We start from the raw sequence: 25745 nt of genomic DNA, 5'->3' as shown, positions 1-25745 counted from the left end.
CTCAGGTCATGATCCCAGCGTCCTGGGATCGAGTTCCGCATCGGGCTCCTTGCTAAGCAGGGAGCCTGCTTCTCCCTCTGCCTGCCACTCTTTCTGCCTGTGCTCACTCTCAATCTCTCTCTCTTTCTCTCTCTCTCTGACAAATAAGTAAAATCTAAAAAAAAAAAAAGAAGGGATGTAGGAACAACATAAATGAAATAGATACATGCTGTATTTTATTTTGAGAGTCTTTTGAATCCTGTATAATTATTTTAGTTTTAAAGTTTTTTTGTTTGCACCCCCACTTTTTTGTTCAGAAATGTTGATTTCTGAACATTTATTTTGAATACATTTATCTTGTTAATTTTTAATAATTTTTCAGTTTGTCATCTTGGGTTTTTAGATAGATGATCATGTCACCTTGTTTGCCCCCTTTTAACATTATGTTGGAGATTGTAAATCTTTTTTTTTTTTTTTTTTTTAATTTTATTTATTTATTTGTCAGAGAGAAATCACAAGTAGATGGAGAGGCAGGCAGAGAGAGAGAGAGGGAAGCAGGCTCCCTGCTGAGCAGAGAGCCCGATGCGGGACTCGATCCCAGGACCCTGAGATCATGACCCGAGCCGAAGGCAGCGGCTTAACCCACTGAGCCACCCAGGCGCCCCATGTTGGAGATTGTATAGTGTGATTTTTATACACTTTAATGTGGCCAGCTATACCTTAATCCAGACTCACTTAAAAGGTATTTTGGTTGATAGGTTTGCAAAGTATTTTGAGAGTGAAAAATGAGAAACTGTAATGTTGAGCTGATATTTGTTAGCTTTAGTGTTTTAAAAGTTTTAAGACCTGGAATCAGTTACTTATATAATTATCCTTGCCATTTTGCCTGTAGTATGAAATTTTAAATGAAAATATCTTGTCTACTGCTGTTAAGTCCATTTTCCTGAATGTTTTACAGGAAATTTTTTTTGTCTTACAGATGGATATCAATCTCAAAGAACAGATTGTCATTTTAGATGAAGCCCATAACATTGAAGAGTGTGCTCGGGAATCAGCAAGTTACAGTGTAACAGAAGTTCAGCTTCGGTTTGCTCGAGATGAACTAGATAGTATGGTCAACAATAATATAAGGAAGAAAGACCATGAACCCCTACGAGCTGTGTGCTATAGCCTAATTAAGTAAGAACATTTTCTTAACAGTGTCATTTTTGCTGCCTTTGTATTAAAAACATGCTTTATTATGCCACAATATTTTAATTAGTAAACTTTGATCAGGCAACTTGGGAAATGGATTATTCCTTGTCTGTTAAACTTTTAGAAATAGGCCAGTCCAAACTTCTCTTTTGTTCAAAGAATATAATAAACATTCAATTTTTAAATTGATAATTGTGAATCTTATTTCTAATTTAAGAGACTAATTTAACAGCCCCATGTATGATGTATATAGGACATTGGACTAAACATAAACTGAAGGGGATTTTAAGTAACATATTTAAAAGTTTTGGATTATAGCTTTAATTTATTGCTTTATCTTTCAGTTTGAGTAGGACTCTGGTTTGATGAGTTTTAGTTAACCAAGATCTCAATACTCTACTAGATTTAGTAATAGTTTTAATAAAGTTTACATTGAATTCCATTTTATTAGACATTAGGTTATTGATCTAGAATCTCTTTGTCTTAGATCTTGATCCTACAACCTATTCCACTTACTACAGCATTTTTCTGTTCTTTCCATTTTCTTAAAATATTTTTTGAATGTTATATAGTCACATGTTTGAACATAAAAGGTATACAAATTTATGTTGTAAAAACTCCTTTCCACCCCATCTGCTTAGTTCCTCTCTTCCTGAACAAGTGCCTATTTACAAGCAAATTTCATGCATATATGAGCCAATATGAGCCAATATAGATACTTTTCCCTATTCCTCCTTTTTTACCCAGTGATGGCATATTGTACTTTCATTTTTTTGTCTTCTCCATTTTTTTCTGTAATATTTATTTTAGAGAGAGTGTGTTTACAGGTGAGGGGAAGAGCAGAAGGATGGGGAGAGAGAGAATCTCTAACAGACTCCCTGCTGAGCATATAAGGCTTGATTTCACAACCCTGAGATTATGACCTAAGCCAAAATCAAGAGTCAGATGCAACTGACTTAGCCACCCAGACACCCCATTGTCATCTTTATTTTAAGCATAAAAATGTTATTTTTAAAGCCATTTTATTGAAGTGTGATTGGCATACACAAAGCTGTAAATATTTAATATATATACAACTTGATGAGTTTGCAGAGAGCCTGATGTGGGGCTCAATCCCAGGAACCTGGATCATGATCGGAGCTGAAGGCAGACACTTAATGACTGAGCCACATTGGTGCCCCATCCAGTGTAGTTTTTACTTAAATTTCTCTTAATATGATTGGTATTAAGCATTTTTAAAAAGTGATTTATTTGTTTTGGAGAGAGAGAGACCAGGTTGGAGGGTGAGGAGAGGCAGAAAGAAAGGGAGACAGGTCCCAAGCAGATTCAGCACTGAGCATAGAGCCCAGCATGGGGGTCAATCTCACAACCCTGAGATCACTACCTGAGCCAAAACCAGGAGAAGGACACTTGATCTACTGGGCCACCCAAGCACCCCAATATTAAGTATTTTTAAAGGCCACTTATATTTCCTTTTCTGTTGATTGTTAACATCTCTGTCCTTTTTTGGTTTTGTTATGGTTCTTATTGATTTGTAGAAGCTCTTTGCACATTAACCCTTTGCCTGTCTATTATAGAAGTTGCAAATACATTCCTCTTATTTTGCCATGTGGTTACATCTTTCCTTGTGGTATTTTTGTCATGTAGAAGTTTGTCATTTTTATTTCACAGCATAATTTGTGGAAAGAGTTGCATATAGTTGTTAATTCTATTTTCTCACTTCCCAGTCTTTCCTCGGTTGGGTTGTCTGCAGAATTCTACTAAAACTGTTCTTATCAAGGTCACCAGTGATCCGTATGTTCCAATCCAAAGGTTAATTTTCTGTTATCTTACTCAGCCTCTCACCAGTGTCATTTGGGTATTGTGGACTACCATCTCTATGAATAATGGTTTTGGCTTAACTTCTGTGAAATAATGGAAAATATATGCACATTGCTCTCTGTCCCCAGTTTCTGCTACAGAAGTTCTAAAACCTTTGTAATTTCCTAAGTGATACGAGCACTAAGAACATGTTTGACTCTAGTTCCTGACAGAACTCCTAAATCCTTTGGGATTTCCTGGGTGCTAGGACTGTCTTTTTTTCTAATGAGGTGGTGTTTGGTGGGCTTCTGGGTGGGGGGTGTTCACTAGAAACACTAAACCATGATTAGTAGCTTAGAACTTTCAGCCCCATTTCCCTCTGGAAAGGGGAGAGGGGGTACAGATTGAGTTGATAATAGATCATGCCTATGTGATGAAGCCAGGTTTCAGAGAGCTTCCAGATTGGTGAACACATTTATGTTCTTGGAGCATCCTACCTTTCCAGGTATAGAAGCTTCTGTGCTCAGACCCTTCCAGACCTCTCCCCATTTATCTCTTCATCTGGCTCTTTATCTGTATCCTTTATTATATTAAAAACTGGTAAACAGGTATTTCCTGGAGTTCTGAGGATTGTTCTAGTAAATGATCAAACCTGAGGAGGTGTCCTGGGAACATCTGATTTATAATTGCTTGGTCAGAAGCACAGATGACAACTGGGACTTTAACGCTGACATTGGAGGTGAAGAGGCCAGGAGGGCAGTCTTGTGATACTGAATGCTTTGCCTGTGGAGTCTGTGCTAACTCCAGCTAGTGTCAGCATTGAATTGAATCCTAGGACACCCAGCTAGTGTTTTGGAGAATTGCTTAGTGTAAGGGGAAAAAAAAAAAAAAACCCCACTTAAATTTAGTGACCAAATATGTCAGAAGTGAAGTAGTGAGACAAGAGGAGACATAGAGGAGTACTTTTTCCTAGACAACCTCTATGAGACTTTCTGGTTTTGCTCTTCCTCACAGTTCATTTTTTCTCAATTTCTTTTGATAGTTCTTATTCTGTTTGATGTCTAAATGTTGAAGTGCCGCAGGACTTGGTCCTGAGACCTCATTTCTTCTCTATCTCTGTACTTTGCCTAAATTATATAACTGAGTACCATAGTAGTACTAGTAAGGCCTGAATCTGTGCCTCACCCAATCAGTAATAAATCTAGATTCTAGTTTGTCTCTGGAATGCTATTTTCATATATCCAACTGTACTTTATAATCTGTTTGGATTTTAATTTCAACTTTACAAAACAAACTCCTTCCCTTCCCTTACCTATTCCCCCCAAATGCCCAGTCTTCTTATCTAAGCAAACAGTACCAGCCAGTTCCTCAAATAAAAAATGTTACCCTTAATTACCCTCACCTAAAAAATGTTACCCTCACCTCATCCAACTCATCATTAAATTTAATAAATGCCACCAGTCCAATATATCCCAAATCCTTCAATCTCATAGCTATTATCCTAGAATCATCTCTTAACCAGAATTCTTTAACAGCATCCAGCAGCTCTCCGCTTTCACTCTTGCCTTTTGCCTATAATCCATTCTAGCTTAGAAACTGGAATCACCTTTTAAACATTTAAAGTGGGTTTTTTCTCTCTCTCTCTTTTTAAGATTGTATTTATTTATTTAGAGAGTACATGAGTCAGGGAAGGGGTGGAGGGAGAGGAAGAGAGAGAATCTAAAACAGACTCTGGAAGTGCCAGACAGGGGGCTCAATTTCATGACCCTGAGATCATGACCTGAGCTGAAATCAAAAGTCAGACGATCAATGAACTGAGCCACCCAGATGCCCCAGATTGTCTCTCTCTTATTTAAAATACCCCATTTAAGGGACACCTGGGTGGCTCAGTCAGTTAAGCATCTGACTCGATTTAGGCTTAGATCCTGCTCTCAGGGCCATGGGATTAAGCCCCATATCAGGCTCTGTGCTGGGTGTGGAGCCTGCTCAAAATTGTCTCTCTCCGCCTTGTGGTCCTCCCTACCCCCCTGCTCACAGGCCCACATTCTTTCAGTCAGTCAATCAATCCTTCATTTAAACATTCCCACTGGATTTTGAATAGAATCCAGACTCATTACCTTGGCTCAACATGATCTGATTCCTGCTTAACACTCTAACATTGTTCTAACATTGTACATAATGTTATTCCTTTTTGCCCATTGTGTTGGAACCACAGTGGCTTTCTGTCAGGTCTTTAAATAAGCAAAATTTGTTAACCACGTCAAAGTCTTTGCGCTAGCTGTTCTTTCTGCTTGGAGTTTTGTTTTGTTTTGTTCTGTTTTTCCTTCTCCAATCCTTCCTAACTGGGTACTTTTGCATTCTGTTGTTAGAATAAATGTCACCTCAGGGAGAACTTCCTTGGCATTCACATTAAAATAGCAAGTAGACTACAGTAAGCTAATTTATTTTCATTATATGACTTTTCAGTACCTGATATTTTCTTGTTTCATGTATCTAAGTTTATTTCTCTTTTTAATAGAAAGTAATTTTCATAAGAGTAAGGATCTTGCCTATTTTACTTATTGCTGTATTTCTGGTACCAGTACAGTGTCTGGCATAATACAGGCATTTAAGTACTTACTAAATATGTGTAGGTAAAAATGTGTAGGTATACATAAAAATGAGTATATTTTCTAGTAACTCTTTTTTGTTTTAATATGTAACAGCTTAGGGGCACCTGGGTGGCTCAGTGGGTTAAAGCCTCTGCCTTCAGCTCAGGTCATGATCCCAGGGTCCTGGGATTGAGCCCTGCATGGGGCTCTCTGCTCAGCAAGGGAATCTGCTTCACACCCCCTCCCCCAACCCCCCGCCTGCCTCTCTGCCTACTTGTGATCTCTGTCTGTCAAATAATAAATAAAATCTTAAAAAAATATATGTAACAGCTTAATTTTTTTCCAATTTATTTATTTTCAGAAAAACAGTATTCATTATTAATTTTTTTATTAGATTGTTTTATATTTCCTTTGTGCACATTTGGGATCAGCTTCTATACCTGGTTTTCAGTTGAAGAGATAAAGAGGTGTGAATCTAAAAAAACACAACTGGGAAATCACATGCATGTTTCCCTTTTCTGAATAAAACATTTTAACTATGCAAGTGTTTATTATGCAATATGAAATATACACGCATTTTAAAAGATGTCTTAATTCACATTTGTATCCCAAGAGTTTCAGGAATATGATCAATGTATCACAGTTCTTTGTTTTGTTGAAATAGTGCATGTAAGGATGATATTAGTTGATGGAATTGTTTTATTTTACTTAATTAATTAATTTGGGAATTATTTTATTTTAGTTGGTTAGAAGCAAACACTGAACATCTTGTGGAAAGGGATTATGAATCCTCATGTAAAATATGGAGTGGAAGTGAAATGCTCTTAAATTTACACAAAATGGGCATTACCACTGCTACTTTTCCAATATTGCAGGTAAGATTTTTTTTCTACCTGTGACATTTATTTAGTGCATTAGAGATGGTTTAACAGTGAATAAGTTAATCTAGACTTAAAAAACTGTAATTTAACTATTTTGAAATTATATTTTATTATCTAAGTTTGTTAATCTTTAATTAACAGTGTAAATTTTAGATTAAAAAATAGCATTACTTAGTTTGAAAGAAATAAGACTTAAAAGAATGAATTGCTTTGTTCAAATCCAAAGAAGTCAATATTTTTAAGTTCTAAAATTATTTTGTCAGGTGTTTTTTTTTTTTTAAATTAACATATAATATGTTATTAGCCCCAGGGGTACATGTCTGTGAATCACCAGTTTTACACACTTCACAGCACTCACCATAGCACATACCTTCCCCAATGTCCATAACCCAACCACCCTCTCCCTCTCCCGCTCCCTCTGGCAACCCTGAGTTTGTATTGGGAGATTAAAAGTCTCTTATGGTTTGTCTCCCTCCCCATACCACCTTGTTTCATTTTTTCCTTCCCTACCCCCCAAAACCCCCACTTTGCCTGACAACTTCCTCGTATCAGGGAGATCATATGATAATTGTCTTTCTCCGATTGACTTATTTCACTCAGCATAATACCCTCTAGTTCCATCCATGTCATTGCAAATGGCAAGATTTCATTACTTTTGATGGTGGCATAGTGTTCCATTGTATATATATACTACATCTTCTTTATCCACTCATCTTTGGTGGACATCTAGGTTCTTTCCATAGTTTGGCTATTGTGGACATTGCTGCTATAAACATTCGGGTGCACATGTCCCTTTGGATCACTACATTTGTATCTTTAGGATATATACCCAGTAGTGCGATTGCTGGGTCATAGGGTAACTATGTTCAACTTTTTGAGGAACCTCCACGCTGTTTTCTAGAGTGGCTGTAACAGCTTGCACTCCCACCAACAGTGTAGGAGGGTTTCCCCGCATCCTCACCAGCATCTGTTGTTTCCTGACTAGTTAATTTAGCCATTTTGACTGGCGTGAGGTGGTATCTCATTGTGGTTTTGATTTGTATTTCCCTGATGCGAGTGATGTGGAGCACTTTTTCATGTGTCTGTTGGCCATTTGGATGTCTTCTCTGCAGAAATTTCCGTTCATGTCCTCTGCCCATTTCTTGATTGGATTACTTGTTCTTTGGGTGTGGAGTTTGATAAGTTATAGATTTTGGATACTAGCCCTTTATCTGATATGTCGTTTGCAAATATCTTCTCCCACTCTGTCAGTTATCTTTTGGTTTTGTTGACTGTTTCCTTTGCTGTGCAAAAGCTTTTGATCTTGATGAAGTCCCAATAGTTCATTTTTGCCCTTGCTTCCCTAGCCTTTGGTGATGTTTCTAGAAAGAAGTTGCTGTGGCTGAGGTCGAAGAAGTTGCTGCCTATGTTATCCTCAAGGATCTTGATGGATTCCTTTCTCACATTGAGGTCTTTCATCCATTTTGAATCTATTTTTGTGTGTGGTGTAAGGAAATGGTCCAGTTTCATTTTTCTGCATGTGGCTGTCCAATTTTCCCAACACTATATTTTGAAGAGACTGTCTTTTCTCCATTGGACATTCCTGCTTTGTCAAAGATGAGTTGACCACAGAGTTCAGGGTCTATTTCTGGGCTCTCTATTCTGTTCCAGTTATCTAGGTGTCAGTTTTTGTACCAGCACCACACTGTCTTGATGATGACAGCTTTGTAATAGAGCTTGAAGTCTGAAATTGTGATGCCACCACCTTTGGCTTTCTTTTTCAACATTCCTCTGGATATTTGGGGTCTTTTCCGGTTCCATATAAATTTTAGGATTATTTGTTCCATTTCTTTGAAAAAAATGGATGGTATTTTGATAGGGATTGCATTAAACGTGTAGATTGCTTTAGAGAGCATAGACATTTTCACAATATTTGTTCTTCCAATCCATGAGCATGGAACATTTTTCCATTTCTTTGTGTCTTTGTCAGTTTCTTTCACGAGCACTTTATAGTTTTCGGAGTACAGATTCTTTGCCTCTTTGGTTAGGTTTATTCCTAGGTATCTTATGGTATGGAGTGCAATTGTAAATGGGATTGACTCCTTAATTTCTCTTCCTTCTGTCTTGCTGTTGGTGTATAGAAACACTACAAATTTCTGTGCATTAATTTTATATCCTGACACTTTACTGAATTCCTGTACAAGTTCTAGCAGATTTGGAGTGGAGCCTTTTGGGTTTTCCACATAAAGTATCCTATCATCTGCAAAGAGTGATAGTTTGACTTCTTTGCCAATTTGGATGCCTTTAATTTCTTTGTGTTGTCTGATTGCTGAGGCTTGGACTTCTAGTACTATGTTGAATAGCAGTGGTGATAATAGACATCCCTGCCATGTTCCTGACCTTAGCGGAGAAACTCTCAGTTCTTCTCCATTGAGAATGATATTCGTTGTGGGTTTTTCATAGATGACGTTAATGATATTGAGGTATGTACCCTCTATCCCTACACTTTGAAGAGTTTTGACAAGAAAGGGTGCTGTACTTGGTCAAATGCTTTTTCAGCATCTATTGAGAGTATCATATGGTTCTTGTTCTTTCTTTTATTAATGCATTGTATCACATTGATTGATTTGTGGATGTTGAACCAACCTTGTAGTCCTGGAACAAATCCCACTTGGTCGTGGTGAATGATCCTTTAATGTACTGTTGGATCCTATTGGCTAGTGTTTTGGTGAGAATTTTTGCATCTGTGTTCATCAAGGATATTGGTCTGTAATTCTCTTTTTTGAATGGGTCTTTGACTGGTTTTGGGATCAAGGGAATGGTGGTCTAATAAAGTGAGTTTGGAAGTTTTTCTTCTATTTCTATTTTTTGGAAGTTTCAGGAGAATAGGAATTAATTCTTCTTTAAATGCTTGATAAATTTCCCTAGGAAACCGTCTGGCCCTGGGCTCTTGTTTCTTGGGAGATTTTTGATGACTGCTTCAATCTCCTTACTGGTTATGGGTCTGTTCAGGTTTTCTATTTCTTCCTAGTTCAATTTTGGTAGTTGTAGATCTCTAGGAATGCATCCCTTTCTTTCAGATTGTCAAATTTGCTGGTGTATAGTTGATCATAATATGTTCTTTTAATTGTTTGTATATCTTTGGTGTTGATTGTGATCGCTCCTCTTTCATTCATTATTTTATTTATTTGGATCCTTTCTCTTTTCTGTTTGATAATTCTAAACAGGGGTTTATCCATCTTATTAATTCTTTCAAAGAACCAGCTCCTAGTTATGTTGATTTGTTCTACTGCCTTTTTGGTTTCTATTTCATTGATTTCGCTCTGATCTTTATTATTTCTCTTCTCCTGCTGGGTTTAGGCTTCCTTTGCTGTTCTCTCTCCAGCTCCTGTAGATGTTGGGTTTGGTTTTGTACTTGAGACCTTTCTTGTTTATTTTATTTTATTTTATTTTATTTTATTTTATTTATTTGACAGAGAGAGATCACAAGTAAGCAGAGGCAGGCAGAGAGAGGAGGAAGCAGGCTCCTGGCTGAGCAGAGAGCCTGATACGGGGCTCGATCCCAGGACCCTGGGATCATGACCTGAGCCGAAGGCAGAGGCATTAACCCACTGAGCCACCCAGGTGCCCCTACCTTTCTTGTTTCTTGAGAAAGGTTTGTATTGCTGTATATTTTCCTCTCAGGACTGCCTTTGCTGTGTCCCACAGATTTTGAACAGTTGTGTTTTCATTTTCATTTGTTTCCATGCATTTTTTTCAATTCTTCTTTAATTTCCTGGTCGACCCATTCATTCTTTAGTCGGATACTCTCTAGCCTCCATGTATTTGGGTTCTTTCCAACTTTTCTCTTGTGATTGAGTCCTAGCTTCAGAACATTGTGGTCTGAAAATATGCAGGGAATGATCCCAATCTTTTGGTACCAGTTGAGACCTGATTTGTGACCCAGGATGTGATCTATTTTGGAGAATGTTTTATGTGCACTAGAGAAGAATGTGTATTCTGTTGCTTTGGGATGAAATGTTCTGAATGTATCTGTGATGTCCATCTGGTCTAGTGTGTCACTTAAGGCCTTTATTTTCTTGTTGATCTTTTGCCTGGACGACCTGTCCATTTCAGTGAGGGGGTGTTAAAGTCCCCTACTATTATTGTATTCTTGTCGATGTGTTTCTTTGATTTTTGTTATTAATTGGTTTATGTAGTTGGCTGCTCCCATGTTAGGGACATAGATAATTAAAATTGTTAGGTCTTCTTGTTGGACAGACCCTTTGAGTATGATATAGTGTCCTTCCTCATCTCTTATTACAGTCTTTGGATTATAATCTAATTTATCTGATATAAGGATTGCCACCCCAGCTTTTTTTTTATGTCCATTAGCATGGTAAATTGTTTTCCACCCCTCACTTTAAATCTGGTCTGTCTTCGGGTCTAAAATGAGTTTCTTGTAGACAGCATATTGAAGGGTTTTGGTTTCTTATCCATTATGATCCCCTGTGTCTTTTGATTAGGGCATTTAACCCATTTACATTCAGGGTAACTATTGAGATATGAATTTATTGCCATTGTATTGCCTGTAAGGTGACTGTTACTGTATGTTGTCTTTGTTCCTTTCTGGTCTACTGCTTTCAGGCTCTCTCTTCAATATTTCCTGTAGGGCTGGTTTGGTGTTCGCAAATTCTTTTAGTTTTTATTTGGCCTGGAAGCTTTTTATATCTCCTTCCATTTTCAATGATAGCCTAGCTGGATATACTATTCTTGGCTGCATGTTTTTCTCATTTAATGCTTTGAATATATCATGCCACTTCTTTCTGGCCTGCCAGGTCTCAGTGGATAAGTCTGCTGCCAATCTAACATTTTTACCATTGTATATTATAGACTTCTTGTCCTGGACTGCTTTCAGGATTTTCTCTTTGTCACTAAGACTTGTAAGTTTTAGTATAAGAAGACGGGGTGTGGGCCTATTCTTATTGATTTTGAGGGGGACTCTCTGCACCTCCTGGATTTTGATGCTTGTTCCCTTTGCCATATTAGGGAAATTCTCTACAATAATTCGCTCCAATATACCATCTGCCCCCTCTCTCTTTATTCTTCTTCTGGAATCCCAATTACTCTAATATTGTTTCATCTTATAGTATCACTTATCTCTCGAATTCTTCCCTCTGGTCCAGTAGTTTTTTGTCTCTCTTTTGCTCAACTTCTTTATTCTTCATCATTTGGTATTCTATATCACTAATTCTCTCTTCTGCCCCATTTATCCTAGCAGTAAGAGCCTCCATTTTTTATTGCACCTCATTAATAGGTTTTTTTGATTTCAGCTTGGTTAGATTGTAGTTCTTTTATTTCTCCAGAAAGGGCTTTTATTTCTCCAGACAGGGTTTCTCTAGTATCTTCCATGCCTTTTTCGTGCCCAGCTAGCACCTTGAGAATCATCATTCTGAACTCTTTTGATATGACATATTACCAACGTCCATATTGATTAGGTCCCTAGTCCATACTGATTAGGTACTGCCTCTTGTTTTTTTTCTTTGTGGTGAGTTTATCCGCCTTGTCATTTTATTCAGATAAGAATATATGAACGAGAAAATAAAATACTAAAAGGGTGCCAAAGACCCCAGAAAAATGTATGCTAATCAAATCAAAAGAGACCCCAAATCAGGGAGAGAAGCAAAGGGGTTAAAAGAATCATCAGAAAGGATGAATACCCAACTTTTGTAGCAACATGGACGGGACTGGAAGAGATTATGCTGAGTGAAATAAGTCAAGCAGAGAGAGTCAATTATCATATGGTTTCACTTATTTGTGGAGCATAACAAGTAGCATGGAGGACAAGGGGCGTTAGAGAGGAGAAGGAAATTTGGGTAAATTGGAAGGGTAGGTGAACCGTGAGAGACTATGGACTCTGAAAAACAATCTGAGGGATTTGAAGTGGCGGGGGGGTGGGAAGTTGGGGTACCAGGTGGTGGGTATTATAGAGGGCACGGCTTGCATGGAGCACTGGGTGTGGTGAAAAAATAATGAATACTGTTTTTCTGAAAATAAATAAATTGAAAAAAAAAGCTTAAAAAAAAAAAGAAGTTCAAAAAAAAAATAAACAAAAAAATATAGACTAGGGAATAGACTAGAGCCACCGATTTGATTTTGGGTGTATTTTGGTCTCAGAAGAATCTACCTACCACAATTTTAAAGAAAAACATACATATATATATATACACACACACACACACACACACACACACACATACATACACAAACAAAAATAAGGGTAAACACGATGAAGGGAGGGAATATGACTATAAAGATGAAAATTTAAAAAATTCTAAAAAAAGGAGTTGATAAGATAAGTTAGTTGGGAAAAGAAAGAAAAAGAACATGGGGAGAATTTGCTTAGGCAGGAGACTAGAACAAAGCCCTGTGCTAGATTTAGGGTATATTTTGATCTATTAGAAAAAGTTATATCCCAAAAAAACCCTATATGTATACAAAAAATAAAGTTAGATACAACAAAGGATAAAACATGACTATAACAATGAAGATTTTTAAAGTTTTTTTTTAGAGGCGCCTGGGTGGCTCAGTGGGTTAAGCCTCTGCCTTCGGCTCAGGTCATGATTCCAGGGTCTTGGGATCAAGTCTTGCATCTGGCTCTCTGCTCAGCAGGGAGTCTGCTTCCCCCCTTTTCTCTCTCTGCTTACGTCTCTGCCTACTTGTGATCTCTGTCTGTCAAGTAAATATATAAAATCTTTAAAAAAATGTTGAAAAAGTTGAAAAACATATTGAGCATTTTTTTTTAAATTTTATCTATTTGACACAGAGAGAGAAATCACAAGCAGGCAGAGAGGCAGGCAGAGAGAGAAAGGGGAGGAAGCAGGCTCCCTGTGGAGCAGAGAGCCTGACGCAGGCTCGATCCCAGGACCCTGCGCCCACGACCTGAGCTGAAGGCAGAGGCTTTAACCCAATGAGCCACCCAGGCAACCCACATATTGAGCATTTTTTTTTTTTTTTAAAGATTTTATTTATTTATTTGACAGAGAGAAATCACAAGTAGATGGAGAGGCAGGCAGAGAGAGAGAGAGAGAGGGAAGCAGGCTCCCTGCTGAGCAGAGAGCCCGATGCAGGACTCGATCCCAGGACCCTGAGATCATGACCTGAGCCGACGGCAGCGGCTTAACCCACTGAGCCACCCAGGCGCCCCCATATTGAGCATTTTTAAAGAAGATTTTTTTAGAAAGTTTTCGTTAAGATAAACTAGTTTTAAAAAGTTAAAAGATGAAAGAGGAAAAAAATTAGAATAAGAGATAAAATTTAAAAATTTAATTAACTTTGCAAGACTAAAGAATCATGGGGAGAAAGCTATGCATTCCATGCTTTGCTTTCCCCTCCTGTAGAATTCCACTGTTTTCTTGATCACTGAGCTTGGTCTTGGCTGGATGTTCTTGCTGATCTTCTGGGGTAGGGGCCTGTTGTAGTGATTCTCAAGTGTGTTTGCCCAAGAAGAAATTGCGCCACCCTTGCCAGGGGCCAGGCTAAGTAATCTGCTCAGGCTCACTCTCAGGAGCTATCGTTCCCTGATTGCTTTCCATAGAGCTCTGGAGGACAGGAATGAAATTAGTGGCCTCCCAATGTCCACCTGGAGGAGCGGAGAGCTCAGGGCCCCGCTCCTCAGTGTGCCCTCCAAGAAAAGCGCTCAAGCACTCCTGTCTTCCTGGTCTCTGGCCACGCTCCGAGCTCACACAGCCTGTGACCGAGCGTTTCTGCCTCTGACACACAGCCCCATTTGGAGTCTCCAAACCCAGCAGATTCCTCTTGCTCTGCTCTTCCAGGGGTCTCCCCAGATCTGCTACTTGTGGGGTCTCTGCTCAAAGAGCAGTGGTCTGACTGTGTCACAGTTTACAATTTAAGGTAACCCAGAGTTGAGATCTCACTCCTCGCTTCCGTCTCTGTAGCCAGCTTCCCTGCTCTAATACCTGGGAGCTCTGCTACACTCTGACACTCCCGATCCTTCTGTGACCCCGCAGGACCTGAGACCACACTGTACCAGCAAGGGCTTCACTCCCGCTTAGCCACTGGAGCAATGTCCCTCAGTGGAGCAGACTTTAAAAGTTTGGATTTTGTGCTTTGTTGCTCCACTGCTTGCTAGGAGCGAGCTCCTCCTCTTGCGATCTATCTTCCTGTTACTTTGGATTCACTTCTCTGCACTTCCTACCTTTCAAAAAGTGGCTGATTTTCTGTTTCTAGAATTGCTGCTCTTCTCTTTGATCTCATGTTGGATTTGTAGGTGTTCAGAATGGTTTGATAATTATCTAGCTGAACTCCTGCTACCTGATGTTATCTCAGTCTGCTGTTCCTCCACCATCTTGACTCCTCTCTAATAATCCTTTTAATGTGCTGTTGGACCTGTTAGCTAGTATGTTGGTGAACATTTGGCATCCATGTTCATCAGGGATATTGGTCTGTAATTCTCCTTTCTGTTCGGGTCTTTGGTTTTGGGTTCAAGGTAATGCTAGCCTCATAAAATGAGTTTGGAAGTTTTCTTTCCAATTCTTTTTTTTTTTTTTTTTTGATTTATCAGATAGATCTGATAAATTTTAAAGATTTTATTTATTTATCAGATAGAGATCACAAGTAAGCAGAGAGGCAGGCAGAGAGAGAGGGGGAAGCAGGCTCGCCACTGAGCAGAGAGCCCGATGCGGGGCTCGATCCCAGGACCCTGAGATCATGACCTGAGCCAAAGGCAGAGGCTTAACCCACTGAGCCACCCAGGTTCCCCCAGGGTTCCTTTTTTTATACATCCTTGCCAATATTTGGAATTGTCTGGGTTTTGAATAGCAGCCATTCTAATAGATGTGTATTAGCATTTTACATTTTTTCATTTACATTCCCTACTGACGTTTAATGTAGAACATGTTTTTTTTTTTTCCAATTTATTTATTTTCAGAAAAACAGTATTCATTATTTTTTCACCACACCCAGTGCTCCATGCAAGCCGTGCCCTCTATAATACCCACCACCTGGTACCCCAACCTCCCACCCCTCCCGCCACTTCAAACCCCTCAGACTGTTTTTCAGAGTCCATAGTCTCTCATGGTTCACCTCCCCTTCCAATTTACCCAAATTCCCTACTCCTCTCTAACGCCCCTTGTCCTCCATGCTATTGGTTATGCTCCACAAATAAGTGAAACCATATGATAATTGACTCTCTCTGCTTGACTTATTTCACTCAGCATAATCTCTTCCAGTCCCGTCCATGTTGCTACAAAAGTTGGGTATTCATCCTTTCTGATGGAGGCGCAATACTCCATAGTGTATGTGGACCACATCTTCCTTATCCATTCATCCGTTGAAGGGCATCTTTGTTCTTTCCATAGTTTGGCGACTGTGGCCATTGCTGCTATAAACATTGGGGTACAGATGGCCCTTCTTTTCACGACATCTGTATCTTTGGGGTAAATACCCAGGAGTGCAATTGCAGGGTCGTAGGGAAGCTCTATTTTTAATTTCTTGAGGAATCTCCACACTGTTCTCCAAAGAGGCTGCACCAACTTGCATTCCCACCAACAGTGTAAGAGGGTTCCCCTTTCTCCACATCCTGTCCAACACATGTTGTTTCCTGTTTTGTTAATTTTGGCCATTCTAACTGGTGTAAGGTGATATCTCAATGTGGTTTTAATTTGAATCTCCCTGAGGGCTAATGATGATGAGCATTTTTTCATGTGTCTGATAGCCATTTGTATGTCTTGATTGGAGAAGTGTCTGTTCATATCTTCTGCCCATTTTTTGATGTGTTTGCCTGTTTCGTGTGGGTTGAGTTTGAGGAGTTCATTATAGATCCTGGATATCAACCTTTTGTCTGTACTGTCATTTGCAAATATCTTCTCCCATTCCGTGGGTTGCCTCTTTGTTTTTTTGACTGTTTTCTTTGCTGTGCAGAAGCTTTTGATTTTGATGAAGACCCAGAAGTTTATTTTCGCTTTTGTTTTCCTTTGCCTTTGGAGACGTATCTTGAAAGAAGTTGCTGTGGCTGATATCAAAGAGATTACTGCCTATGTTCTCCTCTAAGATTCTGATGGATTCCTGTCTCACGTTGAGGTCTTTTATCCATTTTGAGTTGATCTTTGTGTACGGTGTAAGAGAATGGCCGAGTTTTATTCTTCTACATATAGCTGTCCAGTTTTCCCAGCACCATTTATTGAAGAGACTGTCTTTTTTCCACTGTATATTTTTTCCTGTTTTGTCAAAGATTAATTGACCATAGAGTTGAGGGTCCATATCAGGGCTCTCTACTCTGTTCCACTGGTCTATGTGTCTGTTTTTATGCCAGTACCATGCTGTCTTGGTGATCACAGCTTTGTAATAAAGCTTGAAATCAGGTAAGGTGATGCCGCCAGCTTTATTTTTGTTTTTCAACATTTCCTTAGCGATTCGGGGTCTCTTCTGATTCCATACAAATTTTAGGATTATTTGCTCCAGCTCTTTGAAGAATGCCGGTGGAATTTTGATCGGAATGGCATTAAAAGTATAGATTGCTCTAGGCAGTATAGACATTTTAACAATGTTTATTCTTCCGATCCAAGAGCATGGAATGGTCTTCCATCTTTTTGTGTCTTCTTCAATTTCTTTCATGAGTGTTCTATAGTTCCTCAAGTACAGATCCTTTACCTCTTTAGTTAGGTTTATTCCAACGTGGCAGGATACAAAGTCAATGTGCAGAAATCAGTGGCTTTCTTATACACTAACAATGAAAATACAGAAAGGGAAATTAGAGAATCGATTCCATTTACTATAGCACCAAGAACCATAAGATACCTTGGAATAAACCTAACTAAAGAGGTAAAGGATCTGTACTTGAGGAACTATAGAACATGTTTTTCACTTGCTCTTTTGCCATCTATACATCTGTTTGGTGAGATGCCTCTTCAAATCTTTTGCCTAGTTTTCATTTGGGTTCTTTATCTTCCTGTTGTTGAGTTTTAACTGTTCTGTGTATATTTGGTATACAAGTCCTTCATCAGATACATGTTTGCAGATATATTCTTCCAGTCTGTGGTTTGTCTTTTCATTCTGTTAACAGTGTCTTTTATGGAACATAAGTTTTTCGTCTTAATAAATTTTAGCTTACCAATTGTTTCTTCGATGGATCATGCTTTAGATGTTGTGTCTAAAAAATCACCACCAGGGACGCCTGGGTGGCTCAGTTGGTTAAGTGACTGCCTTCCCCTCAGGTTATGATCCCAGTGTCCTGGGACTGAGTCCCATATCAGCCTCCTTACTTGGCAGGGAGCCTGCTTCTCCCTCTGCCTCTGCCTGCCATTCTGCCTGCCTGTGCTCACTTGCTCTCTTTTTCTCTAAGGAAAAAAATAAATAAAATCTTAAAAAAAAAAAAAATCACCACGAAACCTGAAGTCATTCAGATTTTCTTCTAAAGGTTTTAGAGCTCTCATTTTACGTTTAGGTCTGTGATTCGTTTTTAGTTAATTTTTGTGAAGGATAGAAAGTCTGTATCTTTGCATGTAGATGTCCAATTATTCTATCAGCATTTGTTGAAAAGATCATCATTCTCCATTGGATTGTCTTTGCTTCTTTGTTAAAGACCAATTGACTGTACCCTTGTGAGTCCATTTTTAAACTCTTTATTCTTTTCCATTGTTTTATTTGTCTGTTCCTTTACTAATACCACACTATCTTGATTACTATGGATTTATAGTTAGTCTGGAAGTTGGGTAGTATCACTTCTCTGCCTTTCTTTAGTATTGTGTTATGCTGATTTGTTTCTTTCCAAATAAACTTTAGATTCAGTTTGTCAATATCCACAAAGTAACTTTCTGGAATTTTGATTGAAATTGCATTAAATCGGAACGCCTGGGTGGCTCAGTTGGTTGGACGACTGCCTTCGGCTCAGGTCATGATCCCGGAGTCCCGGGATCGAGTCCCGCATCAGGATCCCAGCTCCATGGGGAGTCTGCTTCGCTCTCTGATCTTCTCCTCGCTTATGCTCTCTCTCACTGTCTCTCTCTCAAATAAATAAATAAAATCTTTAAAAAAAAAAAAAAAAGAAATTGCATTAAATCTATAGATCAAACTAGGAAGAACTAACAACTGAACAATATTGAGTCTTCCTATCTATGAACAGAAAGTATCTTTCCATTTGTTTTGGATCTTTGATTTCTTTTATCAGTTTTGTAATTTTTCTCATCTGGACTTAAAGAGGTTTTTGAACCAAAACAGGTAGGAACTATGGCTGCCATGATCATTTTGGGCATATGAGTATTGAAAATGTATTTTAATCAGATTATATTTAGAATTTTTGCCCTGCATTTTTAAAATGCAATGTGGTATTATAAGTATTGTTCATATTATGACATCTTTCCATGATTTTTTACATAACTTTTACATTTTAAATGTTCATGTCATTAGTAAAATGGATAAATTACGAGGTGTTCACATTGTGGAATACTAGACAGCAATGTAAAAAATGAACCACCAAATGAGTCTTACAGATATAATGTTGAGTAAAAGAAACCAGACGCGGAAGAATATAAATGGTATGATTTCATTTTTCTGAAATTTAAGAAGAGACAAACATAATTATGCGAGTAGAAGTCAGAACACTGATTACTATTGTGCAGGGGTAAGGGGAAGTTTGGGTTGAGAAAGGGCAAAAGGGAACCATCTAGGATTCAAGGAATGTTTTGTGTCCTGAGTGAGTGTTAGTTTATGGGTGTGTGTATGTGTGTTTAGTGAGCTGTATACTTAAGACTAGTGCTATGTATATATAGCACTAGTCTATATTAAATTTATATATATATAAATTTAATAAAAATGTACAAATAAATATACATCAAAGGAAAAAACTTGGAAAATACAAAAGGTGCGAAGGAAAGAAAACTCATAAACTTAAGGATGATCATTAGTAATATTTGGATTTATATCCAGCTGTCTTATTTTATGCATATATTTACCTGACACAAATTGATTTCTATGATGCACATTTCTTTGTAGACTTTTTTCATTTAATGGTATATTATGAGTACTGTTTTTTTTTTAAAGGTTTATTTATTTCAAAGAGAGAGCACATGTGTGAATTGTAAGGAGGGGCAGAGGAAGAGGGAGAGAATTTCAAGCTGACTCCCCAGTGATCATGGAGCCTCTCGGGAGCTTGATCTTAGGGCCCTGAGATCATGACCCAAGCTGAAATCAAGAGTGGAATTTTTGACTAAGTTACCCAGGTGCCCTTATGAGTACTGTTTTAACAGAGATCTTTCACATGATTTTTATTTTTTAATATTTATTAGAAATGAAAAAATTATTAGAACAGGGGCTGGAGATGGGTGGGAGGAAAGCAGAGGGAAAAAGAATCTTAAGCAGATTCTGCACTGAGCGACTGCCATCTCACAGCCCTGAGATCACTACCTGAGCCAAAACCAAGAGTTGGAGGCTTAAACGACTGAGTCACCCAGGTGCCCCTTTCACGTGATTTTTAATTGCAGTGTAGGATTTTTGTGAGTGTACATATTCTTTTTTTTTTTTAAGATCTTATTTTTTTTTTAAGATTTTATTTATTTATTTGACAGAGATAACAAGTAAGCAGAGACGCAGGCAGAGGGAGAGGAGGGAAGCAGGCTCCCTGCTGAACAGAGAGCCCGATGCGGGACTCAATCCCAGGACCCTGAGATCATGCATGACATGAGCTGAAGGCAGTGGCTCAATGCACTGAGCCACCCAGGCGCCCTTAAGATCTTATTTATTTATTTGAGAGAGAGACAGAGCAGGGGGTAGAGGGAGAAGCAGGCTCCCCGGCTGAGCAGGGAGCCCAACTTGATCCCAGGGCCTGAGCTGAAGCTAGTCACTTAACCAACTAAGCCACCCAGGCACTTCGTGAGTGCATGTATTCTAAATTACTTGATTAATCTGGCATTTGAAATGTAAGTTGTTACCAGCTTTCCCAGAATAAGAAAAAAAATTGTTATGAACATCCTTGAAAATATATCTTTTTTTTTTAAAGATTTTATTTATTTATTTGACAGATAGAGATTACAAGTAGGCAGAGAGGCAGACTACCCAAGTGCCCCGAAATTATATCTTTTATATCTTTTTATATGTCGCTGTTTCCTTTATATATTGTAAATACTAATTCTTTGTTGCTTATTGCATGTATATTCTTGTGTCTGTGTTTTCTTTATTTATGCAGTATTTTTCTAAAAGTTTTTTTATTTTAGTGCGTTTAATATCAGTATTTTTTCTTTTATGAATTATATTTGAGTTTAGTTTAAGCAGTCTTTTCTTATCTTGTGCTACGTTTTCTAAAAGCAATATTTTTTCTTAATAAAATCAATGAAGGATTCCTTTTTGTTTATATTGTGAATTGAAAATCCATTTTATTTCCATATGGATAATTTTCTCAGCCTCATTTACTAAATAGTTCATCCATTTCTTTCTGATTTGTAGTGACACTTCTGCTACATATCTGATTTTCATTTATTTGTGAATTTCTGGACTTTGTTCTATGATCTAAACTCATATTTGTTAATTACTCTAGCATTAGAAAAATGTTGATATCAGGATGCCTGGGTGGCTCAGTTGGTTGGACATCTGCCTTCGGTTTGGGTCATGATCCCAGAGTCCTTGGGTCAAGTACTGAATCAGGCTCCCTGCTTAGCTTCTGCATCTGTCTGCTGTTCTCTCTGCTTGTGTTCACTCTCTTGTTCTCTCTCTCTCTCTGACAAATAAATAAATAAAATCTTTTTAAAAAAAGTTGATATCTGGTAGTATCTCCTCACTTTGTTCTTTTCCTTTGGGATAAATAAATTTTAGAATTAACTTGCAAATTTCCATGAAAATTTCTGTTGGAATTTTGGTTAGAATTTCACTGAATTTAGAAAGAATTATTTATTTATAGTACAGGAGTTTTCCCATTCACAAACATGATGTATAAAGTTCTTCATTTATTATGTCCTGTATCTCAATAAAATTTTGTTATTTCATTTTTAAAAGTCTTAGGTGTTTTGGATAGGTTTATTCCTAACTATGTTAAAGTTTCCGTTTCTTTTTCAAATGATGTATTAAAAAATTGCATTTTCTAGTTATTGCTGTATAAAAATCATTTTGGCTATTTATTTATTTATATTGCAGCCAATCACTTTGCTCAACTATTTCAGATTTGTCTGTGGATTCTTAAATCTTCTATGTAATGATACTGTCTATAAGTAATGATTATTTTCTTTCTTCCCAACTCCATCACATTCTATTTATTTCTTTGTTGGCTTAAATTTCCAGTGCATTGTTTATCACAAGCAATGAAACAGGCATCCTGGTCTTATTGCTATTTGAAAGAGACTAGGTTATTAGCGTTACATCATTTAGTAATATATCTACTGTATTTTTTTAAGATTATATATTCATTTGAGAGCGAGATCACAAGTAGGCAGGGAGGCAGGCCGAGAGAGGAGGGGAAGCAGGCTCCCTGCTGAGCAGAGAGCCTGATGCAGGACTCAATCCCAGGACCCCGAGAGCATGACCTGAGCCGAAGGCAGAGGCTTAACCCACTGAGCCACCCAGATGCCCCTACTGTATTGTTTTAAAATTCTTTATTTTAATTTTTTTACAGTTTGATTGAAATATAATTCACATGCCATAAAATATACCCTTTAAAATATACAATTCAGTAGTTTTTAGTCACAAAACTATGCAACAGTCACTGCTATCTGACTTCAGAACATTAAAGCTTAAGTGCCACTTGAAAACAAATGAGCCAGTTAGTATACATTTTGTATGTAGCATGTATTGTTTCCTTGAGTCATTTAAAAATTTTTTCTTGTCATGTAGTCATATTATTCTCATCATTGGTATACTACCTGGAGGTAATTCAGGCATTTACGTGTATATCAAATCTTTTAAGCTCTTCTTGGAGAAACCATTTGATACATTTTTATTTAGTCCTTTTTTACTTTTTTTTTTTTTTTCCGTTTTTGGTTTGTTTTTATGTTTTTAAAAGTAAGTTCTATGCCCAGCATAGGACTCGAACTCACAACCTTGAGATCAAAAGTTGCATGATACACCAAGTGAGCCAGCCAGGCATGCCTAGTTCATTACTTTTGAAGGGCACTAAATAATACACTGATTGCCTAAAGAAGTAATGAAGCTCCTAAATGTATTACTTACTGTTAAAGTGTCTTTGACTTTGAAGAGAATTTGGGAATATATGGCAATCTATCTATCTATCTATTATTTTTAACAAGTGATAATCAATTTATTAAAAAGGTTGATTTAAGCATAAACACTAAAAAAAGTAAGTTAAAAGTAAATGTTATATAAGAAAGCACATATAATTATGGGTTAGCCATAATAATATATATAATCACAATTTTGTTAAAAATAAATGGCTTAATAAAAAGTTATGATATAACTATATTGATGAGAATGCATAAGTAAAATGTATGTTTGGTGGTATAAGAGACTTAAAGAGGTACTTTTGTATAGGGTGCCAATTGAGGGAATATGTGGGAACTTAAAACATACTGTTTTGTATATTAACAATGTTTGCCTAAAATTTCAATATATACTTCATTTGAGTTTTATGGTTTTCAGAAGTTTGTTTTCCTCTTCCCATTTCCTGCAATGTACTTAATAATGGTAATTTTTTATAGGGACATTTTTCTGCTGTCCTTCAAAAAGAAGAAAAAGTCTTACCAATTCATGGTAAAGAGGAGGCAAGAGTAGTACCGATTATTAGTGCATCAACTCAAATAATGCTCAAAGGACTTTTTATGGTGTTTGACTATCTTTTTAGGCAAAATAGCAGGTTAGTAAATATATATGACTTGTATTTTCCCTTCTAAAAATATTAGTTTTATTGGGTGCCAACATGTGTTTAGGTTGTGTGAGTACCTAGGTTCATTGTAAAGAAGTGGTATAAATATTGTTCTTATTTGTTGGTACAGACTTTGATCAATTGAAATTAGTTTTTATAGATAAAAATGAGTATTGAAATAAAAAAGTAGGTATATTTTAAATACATTTTTTAGTTAATGCAGTATTAAATTTATAATTTTGCATGACTGAACTTAAATATTTAGGTTTTAAGGATAGTTTTAGATACATTTCTTCAGTGTCAGAAAGTCTCTTATTGTGTAAAGCCTCTATTTCCCCTCACTCAATCCTTCACTGAATTATAGTACTATCTGGTTCCAATTTTTTATGGTAAAATATACATAACATAAAATTTACTATTGTGATGATTTTAAGTGTACATTTTGGTAGCATTAGGTGTATTCACATGGTTGTGCAACCATCACCACGATCCATTCCCAGAACTTTATCAGGAACTCTATACCCATGAAATAATGTTTCCCATTTCCCTCTTCCCACAATCTCTGGTAAACTCTCTTCTTTTCTCTCCATGGATATGCCCCTTTTAGGTATCTCCTACAAAGTGGAATCATGTAATTGTTCTTTTGCATCTGGCTTATTTAACTTAGTATAATGTTTTTAAGGTTCATCCACGTTGTAATATATATCAGAATGCCATTCCTTCTTCTGGCTGAATATTGTCAGATTCCATTGTATGTATATACCATAGTTTGTTTATCCCTTGTTATGTTGATGGGCATTTGGATTATTTTCACCTTTTGTCTATTGTGAATAATGATGTAGTGAAAATTGATGTACAAGTATGTTTGAGTCCCTGCTTTCAGTTTTTCCAGGTAAGTACCTAGCAGTGGAATTTCAGGATCATATGAAAATTCTGTTAACTTTTTGAGGAATCAACATACTGTTTTCTATAGCAACTGGACATTTTAGATTCCCATACTATGCACAGCATTTCTAGTTGCTTGACATACTTGTCAAATATACTTCTTGTTTCTGGCTTTTGGAATAATAGCCATCCTAATAGGTATAAAGTAGTAGCTTTTAGTTTTGATTTACTCTACCCTCCACTAATGGCTAATGTTGTTGAGCATCTTTTCATGTTCTTATTGTCCATTTACATGTCTTCACTAGAGTAATGTCTGTTCGTGTACTATGCTCATTTTTGAATTGGGTTGTTTTTTGTTGTTGATGAGTAGTAAAAGTTACCTGTATATTCTACATATTAATCCATATCAGATATATGTTTTACACATATATTCCATTCTGTGGGTTGTCTTCTCACTCTCTGATAGTGTCCTTAGATGCACAAAAGTTTTTTAATTTTGATGAAGTCCAGTTTATTTTTTCTTTTGTTGCTTGTGCTTTTGGTATATATGGCCAAATCTGGTATCATTAAAATTCTCCCCTATGTTCTCTTCTTCTTTTTTTTTTTTTTCAAGATTTTATTTATTTATTTGACAGAGAGAGTGAGAGGGCACAAGCAGGGGAGCAGCAGAGGGAGAGAGAGAAGCAGGTTCCCCGCTGATAAGGGGCTCAATCCCAGGACCCTGGGATCATGAACTGAGAAGAAGGCAGATGCTTAGTTGACTGAGCCACCCAGGCACAACCCCCCCCCATGTTTTCTTCTAAATGTTTTATAGTTTTTAGCTCCCAGTACCTTTATAAAATTCTCTCCAAGGATTGTAGGGTCCCTGACTTGAACTTTGAGATCTGATGTCTCTTAACAGTCACTATTGTTGTGAAGGCATGGTAGAGAATACTGTATTTTAATCTGTTTAAGCTGAAGTGTGCATAGCCTTTTATTGAAAGAAATTTTAAGTTGGATGGGATCACAGAGATCAATACCTTCATTAAAGGTTAATGAAGACTGAAACCCATATTATAAAGGAACTTAAAATTTATAACTAGTTTCCTAAACTTTTAAAACTTTGAGTAAAAATTCTTTCAATTTTCTCATGTAATGAAAAAGTAATAAAGTATAATCCACTGTTTAGTTTCTTTTTTTTTTTTAAAGATTTTATTTATTTATTTGACAGAGAGAGATCACAAGCAGGCAGAGAGGCAGGCAGAGAGAGAGAGAGGAGGAAGCAGGCTCCCTGCTGAGCAGAGAGCCCGATGCGGGCCTCGATCCCAGAACCCTGAGATCATGACCTGAGCCGAAGGCAGCAGCTTAACCCACTGAGCCACCCAGGCGCCCCACTGTTTAGTTTCTTTAAGGATAACTGTTATCTATTTCGTGACTGATAATGTAACACAGAGTGCAAAGAGCTCTAGACTAGGATTTCGGAGACCTGGATTTTAATTCTGGTTTTCCCTTGATTTATGTATTGTTTGAACATGGGAATGGTAAATGCTAAGGGATGGATGTTTAGATAATATCTAAGCTCTAAGAGGAAGTTGACTGTAAGTTTTAATGGCTCATTTTCTATCAGAATTACTGAATTTAATTAGCGGTGGGGTTGTT

At 37.3% G+C, this 25745-nt stretch overlaps 1 protein-coding gene across 3 annotated transcripts in view; it reads left to right on the top strand.

Annotated features, from left to right (window-relative positions):
* The window catches only part of BRIP1 (BRCA1 interacting helicase 1), a 189322-nt gene that overhangs the window by 64442 nt on the left and 99135 nt on the right, over positions 1-25745 (top strand). For all 3 annotated transcript variants that reach the window (XM_044248524.1, XM_044248523.1, XM_044248522.1), the window contains exons 9-11: positions 959-1158; positions 6307-6439; positions 23059-23213. In XM_044248524.1, the coding sequence (XP_044104459.1) occupies positions 959-1158; positions 6307-6439; positions 23059-23213 (488 nt within the window). The remainder of the gene's footprint in view (positions 1-958; positions 1159-6306; positions 6440-23058; positions 23214-25745) is intronic.

This window comes from Neovison vison, chromosome 5 (assembly GCF_020171115.1).
Source record: "Neovison vison isolate M4711 chromosome 5, ASM_NN_V1, whole genome shotgun sequence".
NCBI classification, from domain to species: domain Eukaryota; kingdom Metazoa; phylum Chordata; class Mammalia; order Carnivora; family Mustelidae; genus Neogale; species Neogale vison.
This window is presented reverse-complemented; position numbering and strand designations above follow the sequence as displayed.